Raw genomic sequence first — 9,715 nt, 5'->3', positions numbered from 1 at the left:
AACCGTATCATATAATTTGATATCTATTAAATGGAACTTCCTAATTGCCTGTTAGATGTATATATTGCTATAAAATATGTTCACGCGGACAGGAGAACAAGAACATATGAAATTCTCCAGGGTACGAGTTCTCTTGGAGAACCTGTACACGACTAGGAATTCTCTATGAGAACCAGTACCCTATTACATTGTTACGAGTTTTCAAGGGTACGAATTCTGCAGGGTACGACTTCTCAAGCATATTAGTTTTGGGATTTCCAGAATTCACTTTACCGACCCAAAGTTCAAATAAATTGCTTTTTACCATCTAAAGCATTTTGTCGCCAGATATAGAGAAACACCTTATTTTACCCAGTAATATTCTGCCCTACACACAGCTTCATATTTGTTGCCACCCCTTTAAAGGCCGTCCATGTCAATCATACGGGCTCTTTGTTTCCTTCGGTGTATCGCAACGTATCAATTGCAACTAGAACCGTTGGTTTTATTTTCTGGGGCTTTAATAGAGTATCTGCATACCACGTCATCACACTTTGCCGTGACCTTTTATAAGTCCGCCTTGAAATATTGACTCGAAGTTAAAATTGGGAAAGTCCATCAAAATTAGGGATAAAGACTTCCATTCGAATATTTTAATTTGGAACATAAAGTACACGTGGTAAGTAATAATCTCGACAATGATTTTTCTCCTAAATGATATATATGGATCCCCCCAAAAAAGCCCCCCCAAAAACTGCAATATGTGATACCAGAATCAAAACGAAAATAGATATATATATATGTCAAAAGGTTGATATCGGGAGAATTAACAATCCTATCGTTAAATTATCAGAAAAAAATAACTATAAAATTATTTTAGCATATTTTCATTGCATATGATTGTGAAAGATATTAAGCGAAGATGATCGCTATTTTTCAAAATGGCTACTGCCGATAGGAAAAACTTAAAATGTTCAATCAATATACAATCATAATTGGATTGTCCTTTGATCTAATTATAGTTTTTCTTTTATGTGAGTTGTTTGGTTTTTTTTTTAAATAATTTGCAAAAAATTCAACCCGTGTGTTGAAATGATCGGTCAAAATGCCAGCGCCTTTTTCTTTGGGGTTACAGGGTATGATTTCGTTTTGAATCCAATGTTTTCAATGATATCGGTATCTAGAGGATATCGTCCTGGTCAGGACTTGATTTGAATTTACATTCAGTTCCTAATTGTATATCGCGTGCGCATGGTAATTGTCTATGAAAAGTAGCTAGCAACCATTAATGATGGTCAACATTAAAATTGTGCTTCTGCGTAATTAACAGAGTTTCACCATCAGAAAAACAAAAATCTGTTAAAACACAACCTCTCATAGTCACATACATAAGGTACAGTTTCCTATACAAACATAAATTATACGCGATAGAAATGTCAAAAAAAATATGACAAAAATGTCAAAGGAAGCGAGTTGGGATAAAGATTTTTGTTGCGTTCAGGAAAACACTAGTACATATTGTGACAATTCTACAGGAAGTACTAGTAAAGGATATATAATGTAGAAAATATGGGAACGAAGAGACGACGAGTCTCTCATAAACTCTACATATCCTGCTTTTAGTTTTAACTGCTAGATTCCAAACACCAAATTGTTTTATTTGATAGAATACTTGGCTGCTGTGTAAGGATTCAATCAGTTTAGTATAATTTGCTTCTCTCTTATTTCTGTGTTGATGCCTGAATACATTTTTATGCTATGATTTCAAAAAGTGAAGAGAAACCCCAAAAATCGCAGTTTACTGAGTAAGGGCGAATTAAATTTGAACTTTTTTTGTGTATTGATATTAATTGCAAGTATTTATAACAAAGCTGAATAATAACATCAAATATTGTTTTAAACTTTGCACAATTGTCAGATTGAATATTGTGATTTAGAATTGGCGTCATTTTTTAAATGACTTTTTATAATTAGAACTGGCTTATTTTTCAATTGTAACGATTTAATTTGAAATAAAATCTTTCTGAATATCAACCTTTTTTAAAAATACAATGCAGTCTATATATGAATAATCAGTATGTTATTGACATATTGACATGGTCAGTGATGTAGGGTTCTTTTTTTTTGTATAGAGAGCTTTAAAAGTAGAATTCTTGCAAACTTTGGTTTATAAATGTCCACACCTTTTCTACACATTTACATGGTCTAATGCCGAAAATCATTCAACTTCTTTAAACTGATTTATAGATGTAAAGCGTCCTTCGGAATATGTTCCTAATATACTACATCTTGAAAGTTTGCGTACATGAAAATATAAAATTAATGTTAATTCACTTTCAAAAAATGCATGATTTTGATTATTTTTCTCTAAATAAACAACCTTCCGCACGAAAAATATAGTTCCCGACTAAACGTACTTGTTATGAATTTTAGATTTATCTTATTTATAATCGTTGTTAAACAATGAAGTGAAAAGAAAACCTTTCTGTGTTCAAATAATAAACACATTTTTACTTTATTTTGAAGAACATGTGCGCAGAAAACGTAGAACATGACGACTGAGATACCTAAAATACAATTTGTTTATTGTTTTTTTTTGTTTTTTTTGTTGTTTTTTTTTCGAAACATTTTGGATCAAACAGAGCCCGAACATTGTTTTGCCCGTTATGGGGACTCTCTTTTTTCCTAACAGCTTTACAGGATTTAAAAAATACTGTGGTTTCATCAATATTCGTTGAATACCAATTTTCGTGGATTTCGTTATTAAGTTGATCCACGAAATTAAATGTTCATTGAAGTTCAATTTCAACTAACATTTTGTATAGATAGGATCATTGGCCACGAAATTATGTATCCTTGAAATTGTGGTTTTCAGAAAATCCACGAAAATTGATACCCACGAAAATTAATGAAACCACAGTAGTTTTTGAAATACACCTAGGTTAAATGGATGTCAACAAAAACGTTTTCAATACAAGATTTATTCGACCTGTTAAAGATTGTATTTCAAATTCTATGTTGAAACAAAAGCCATTTATAAAATTTTGATTAAGGAATTAAACGTTAGTAAATGCTAATACACGCGATAATTGTTGTGTGAGGGCTGGAAGCGTCTCTCGATTCTTTGTTGTAATTTGCTCTATCCTTTATTGTCACGTGGCAGTGTATCAGTACACGTTGTGACCTATTTAGACATGTTGTGACCAGTTAGAACTATCACAGTCTAGAAGGTTTAGAACAGTTTTAAAGCTTAGGCTTTGGGTCTACTCATGGTTGAGTGTCAAGTCAATTTCATAAACCAGAGCAGATCTTGAAATAAAAAAACTTTCCAATTTTGACACTCCATGAATATTAAAGATCTTCTCTATCAAATTAAAAGAAAGAAGGTCAGTATTTTACAAGAATTTTGATGAGCAACTTTAACTTGAAAATAACATTCCACCGAAAGTCCAGGTTCTTGTTAAAACGGCTCAAACATGCAATTGAAGTTCCTGCGCTCAGAAATCATGCGCCATTCAGTGATTTGATATTTTACCGAAGTCAGGGAGGACGAGAGCATTAACAGGAGTTAAATGTCAGTTTTGCTTTAAAGCTGTTGTCATGCATGCAGTAGAAATTCGAAAAGCTGTAATTATACCACACCTTGGCTTTTAACGTCGTACCGAACCCATTTTCACATAAACAAACTTTAAGATGAAATTTGAGGAAACGGGAAGACACAGTGTTGGAGAGATTGCTCCTTATAAAGATCTTACGATATGTTTAAGAATACATTACGTTATAATGTCCTATATAACTTCATCTGAGGAAAACTTTCCTTCCAAGCTTTTGTTCTTGAGCAAGTACACTGTATGAAAAAGAAATTTGTGTTGACAAGTTGTGTAGTTATAAAGATGACATACTTAAAACACTCGCTGTTCATAACGAAAGGACAAGATGTTCATTTATTTCATTTGTGACCTATGTCACATGCCATTTTTTTTTGATCTGTTTTTAAAAAAAGACATTCAATACTAGTTTAAGGTTCAATCAAACAACGTTCTCATTTAAATCTATTCTCGGAATCCTAAGATATTAAGAAAAAACCCACACGAACATTTGGATTTTTTGTATTTTTTAGAGGGGGTATCCTGAAAAGTAATTTATTAAGTTAGGCTTAACATACTTATATGCATTTCACATATAAATATATGTTGAATGCAAAATTTAAAACGAGAAAACGACACGATGCATACTCAGTTTACTTTGTTGTTTTTGTGCTTAGTAAGTTCCACATACGGGTATTTACACATGTATGTCCCTGTTTGAGAAGCAACTATCAAATAACAAGAAATCTAGCTGAGTAAAAAAAAAAAATAATTGCGTGTAAAGATTCAACCACGCATTTATAGGGGTATACAATAGTTTTGAATTACAGTTCTGGGTTATTGGCTAATTCTCTATACCCGTTTACTACGAATTCTTTTAAAATTTGTTAAGGTGACTCATACTTACAGCTGACAAATACTTAAGGGGGATGTGCGGCCATTTTATACATTTGAGGATAAGAATGTAAACATTTCTTGAACTGGCTTGTTTTTGCCCGAAACTAGCTAAATATGATATAAAAGCTAATAAACAGGAAGTCCTACATGCATACAAGAACGGGACAATGCCTTTTTCATCACTCAGAACAGCTGTCAAACTGCGCAACTGAAGACTTATTTTGAAGATTAAACAATCTGGATAAATATGAAGGGGGTTTATTGGTGTCTTCTAAACAACCATTTGTTGTAGTTTTGACAACATTTTTGACCAGTTTGGGACAAAAAAAAGCCATTTCAAGAAATGTTTACATTCTTATCCTCAAATGTACGCACATCCACCTTAATGGAAACCCTGGTTTGAATACAGCATTTGAAGTGCTCCACTTGCAAGTGGTGTTTTTTTGGTCTTTCAAGAAATCGTTGCATCATAACAATACAATAATTCACTGTAGATTCCTTATTTTAGTACTTAATTTCGCTTTTTAGCCGTTCGCCATCAAATCGCGAGAACATAAAAATCTCAAACGCCAAATTTTTATCGTAGTTTTATGTAGTTTACATATGTCCGAAAAATAAAAGCGAGATTTTAAAATTCGCAAATGATGCTTCTCGCAATTTTACGCATTTTATTAGGAATCTACAGTATTTTATTTTGTTTGTTGCGTAATCAATTTTCAATGCGTAACAAAAAATGCCAAAATATTTGTAAATTAACCCAATTTACGCAATTTGAGTAAAACAATAATTTCCTCATCACTATCAATCAAATCAAAGTAAGTGGGTTTTTTTTGGTCTAGACAAGCTATAATGAAATAATTAGGTCGCTGTATTATTTTCAGTTGTCCCTATGATGATACTTGGGTATATTTGCGCTTTAAAATGAAATGGCGACTAGGTGAAATGCCTTCTTATCAATATGATAAAACACATGTTAATGAGACAAACATTCTGTATTCTGTATACCAATACAGTGCTTTAGTAAAGCAAGAAAGTTTTTTTTAAAAACTTTGCAATGGCACTTATAATGCTAATATATATATATATATATATATATATATATATATATATATATATATATATATATATATATATATATATATATATATATATATATATGATTAATTTTAAATTTGTTTTCACACATTTCTTTAGATGGAAAAGTTCCTTAATTATATAAGAAATAATTAACAGTTTTTATACACTTTTCATACGAAATTTTTTTAAAACAAACTTTTCTTAAAAACCGTTATCTTAGAATTGTACCATACAAGAGATGAAGTAACCTTGTAAAAATGTGTAAGTTACAAAAATATTACCATTAATATTAAACTTCAAACTAGGAGCTATTGCATTGTCTTTTAAGTTATCATAGATCCAAACGTATTTTTTAGATTATTGTATGATTTCAAATTTATTAAATAATAATTTCAGCTTAGGTTAAAACATCCCATTTATCGGGATTTACATTTCCCATGTCCTTGAAAATTATCTTTTTAACATGATTGCAGTTCTCTGTTTTTTCTGAAGGTATAAATTGCAACACCATAACTGTTAAGATTATGTCCAAAATTGAATGTTCAGGAATTTTACTAATTATGTCCTCTATTTATTTCAAAAGTATATTATGTTTTCCACATTTGAAATTCTCCTACACAATATTTACCTTCTGATCCAAAGGTTAAACATTTTCAAACATTTTGTTTTTGTGATTGATTTTTAAAAATAAATTTAATGATAACAATTGCCTCCGATTCGCACGTGCTTTACGTAATGGATTTCCAAATAATTGTTCTATTTATCTTTTTTAGGGCAAAGGATGCGGAGGCAATGGAACACGAAATCAATAATCATTATATTAGTCTGTACTGGATTTGCACTATGGGTTATCTTTCGGGAACACGATGTAGATCAAAGAACCAATCAAAAAAGAGAGAGCGTGAAATTCATTGACCATATTCATATTCCAAAAACTAAGCTTCAAAAATATCTGTTGCAACCATATGGAAAAATTCAAAATATAGAAAACAAAGACAGACATTATTCACAGGTCAAACAGGATGAAGTCGTTTACGAAATCCTTCAAAAGAAAGGAGGTTTTTTTCTTGACATTGGTGCACATGATGGACAGTTTATGTCCAATACTCTTTGGTTGGAAAGACAACACGACTGGACTGGACTTTTGATAGAAGCAAATCCTGAACTTTGCAAAAGTATCGATAAATTAAAACGAAATGCATGGCGTTTGTGTGCTTGTCTATCCAATACTCAAGACAGTGTTTCTTTTATCAAAGGTGGTGGTGTAGGTGGTATCGCTGACAATATTGATGAGCACCACATGAAAATGTTAGATCGAAAGAACAAAATCACCGTTCCATGTTTTGCTTTGGAACAGATCTTGAAGACGATTGGCGTCAATCATATTGATTTTTATTCTCTAGATGTTGAAGGGGCAGAAATGGCAATTTTGAATTCCATGAAATCTGGTCTTAAAGATGGAGTGTATACAGTGGACGTGTGGGCTATTGAGTACAGAGTATGGGATGGCCACCAGATTGTTGTTGAAAAATCAAAAGAAAACTTGAATGCATTAAGAAAATATTTCAATGAACTCGGTGGCTACTTCGAACATTCGCAGTTATCTACCGATAGTAATAACAAAGACGGGTACGCTCTTGACGTTGTATTTGTTCGTACAAGCCAATGGTGTAAAACAAGAGAAAAATTTCCAAATGGAACCAACTGTCTAAGAAAGGATAAAACATCGCGCATTAAGGATTATCTTCTTCCTCCTCACCCCTATCAAGAAGTAAAAGACGCAGACAAGCGATATTCCCAAGCCAATCAGGATCAGGTCGTTTACGACATAGCTCAGAAAGAAAGTGGGTTCTTTGTAGATATAGGAGCTCATGATGGACAACTATATTCAAACTCACTATGGCTAGAAAGGCAACACGGGTGGACAGGACTTCTTATAGAGGCTAACCCGGATTTATGTCGAAAGATCGATAAACTAAAACGGCATGCATGGAGACTCTGCGCATGCCTTTCCAGTACTTTAGAAAAGGTGACTTTTATAAAGGGCGACACGGTGGGTGGTGTGGAGAATCACATTGATAAACATCACATGAAAATGCTAAACAGAACTGACAAAGTCACTGTCCCTTGTTTTAGCTTGGAGGACGCGCTAAATGTGATTAAAACCTATCATATTGATTTCTATTCTCTAGATGTTGAAGGAGCAGAGATGGCGGTACTTGAGTCTATGAGAGATGGACTCAAATCACACCGCTTTACAGTGGATGTATGGTCGATTGAATATCGCGTGTGGGACGGAAAACAAGTTGTTTATGAAAACTCCTTGGAAAATTTGAACTCTCTGAGGCGGTACTTTAAGGAAATTGGAGGCTATAGTGAACATTCCCAACTTTCTAACGATAAAAACATCAATGATGGCTATGCATTAGATGTGGTGTTTGTAAGAAATGAAATGTATTGTAAAAGGCATGATGAATTACCGGACGGCACTGCATGCAAATTTTAAATTAACTCACATAACGAATGGAGAGGAATCATATTTTTGACACTTTTGCGTTTGGAAGTGATTAAACTTTATATGGACAGGGATATACCTTCCATTGTCATTTTACATCTACTTATGGTTTTCTTTACTCTTATATATAAAGTCAAAATTTTCTTTCGGGTGTATTTAATGAAAACAATTTTTTTTGCATGACTGAAATAATATATGCGTGTGATTTCAAAATATTTCTATTGTACTAAACATAATTTACAACTTATATTGGCAGAAGTTTTGTAACTTAGATTGCCCTCTACCAATGCAAATATTGGACAAAATTTAAATCTTCGATATCAATCGAAATTGAAAAACGTAGACAAGTGATATTCCTTAGATAATCAGGATCAGGTCGTATACGACATCGATTGGAAAGCATGCGTGTTTTGTGGAAATAGGAGCTCATGATGGACTAGAAAGGCAACATATGAGGACGGGACTTCTTATTGAGGCCATCCAGGATTTTAGTCAAAAGACCTACACTATATAGTAAACTGAAACCTCACGCATGATGGGGGATCACATGTACACAGGACGTCACGTTGAGAAGAACACAACAATTTTAAACAAGGATAACAAAATTACCCTCCCTTGTTTAAGTTTGGAAAGAGCGTTGAGTGGTATGAACATCTATTATTTTGATTTCTATTTTCTAGATGTTGAAGGAGCAGAGATGGCGGTACTTGAGTCTTAAAGTAGTAAAGGAAATACACCGCTATCTAGTGAATATGTAGTGGATTGAATATCGTGTGCTGAATAGTAAATAATTAAAATAATGTTTATGGAAGGTACTTAAAAAAAATAATCTCCTTCAAGGAAATAAGTTGCAAATATTTACAACTTTTTAACGATGGAAATACCAATACTGGCTATGCACTAGATGTGGTATATACAATACTATTGGCCAATACGCAGGAATCCAGAAACAATCAGCCGATTGAAGTTTTTTTTATCTCATTTGATGTGTTTTCCTTTGCTGTAAATATATTTTTTTTTGCTGTGAATTCTGATACATATTTTTTTCTTTTGATATTGAAATCTTATTGTGTTAAAAAGATTGTAATAAAAACAAATCTCCAAATCTACGTTTTTGATACAGTAAATACATAATACCTAATAGAGACAAGGTGGTCACCCAATAAGACACCAGATTAGATATATATATTTTTTAAATTATAGCCTTCCTATTATTTAGTAGGACAAATTCATACATTTTATCTATTAATTTTTTATATATGTTCCTTTATTTTCATGCAGAGCTCCTCTACTTTCAAAGATAAATAATTTTGAAATGGCAACGCCCACCAATTGCAAGCCCTCTTAAGGTACATCACTACACCTACACTTAAACTTTTTAAGACACTACGTCACAAGATGGCGATTTTAATTTTTTTTTGTTTAACATTTTATTATCGTTCGATAGGGTTGTATATCGTCGTAGCTCAGTGGTTAAAGTTTTTGGCTTCTGAACCGAAGATCATGAGTTCGAATTTTTGAAAATGTAATTTTTCATCCAAAATTGCACATTTTTTGCCCACTAGACTTAAATACTTCTTATCCATTTTGATATCTATCATAATCAAGTAATTTTCTGCTGATTTGGGAAAATATTTCAAACTGTGTACTGCACTACTGT

The 9,715-nt window shown here is 32.5% G+C and overlaps 1 protein-coding gene across 1 annotated transcript; it reads left to right on the top strand.

Moving 5' to 3' along the window:
* Positions 1 to 510: 510 nt before the first annotated feature.
* On the top strand, positions 511 to 9,489 carry LOC128164057 (uncharacterized). Its single transcript, XM_052827777.1, has 2 exons — positions 511 to 658; positions 6,314 to 9,489. The coding sequence occupies exon 2, from the start codon at positions 6,322 to 6,324 to the stop codon at positions 8,044 to 8,046; it is 1,725 nt and encodes a 574-aa protein (XP_052683737.1). The 5' UTR covers positions 511 to 658; positions 6,314 to 6,321; the 3' UTR covers positions 8,047 to 9,489.
* The last annotated feature ends 226 nt before the right edge of the window (positions 9,490 to 9,715 follow it).

Source organism: Crassostrea angulata, chromosome 1 (assembly GCF_025612915.1).
Source record: "Crassostrea angulata isolate pt1a10 chromosome 1, ASM2561291v2, whole genome shotgun sequence".
Lineage (NCBI taxonomy): Eukaryota > Metazoa > Mollusca > Bivalvia > Ostreida > Ostreidae > Magallana > Magallana angulata.
Note: the sequence above shows the minus strand (reverse complement) of the source record. Positions and strands in the feature narration are given on the sequence as shown.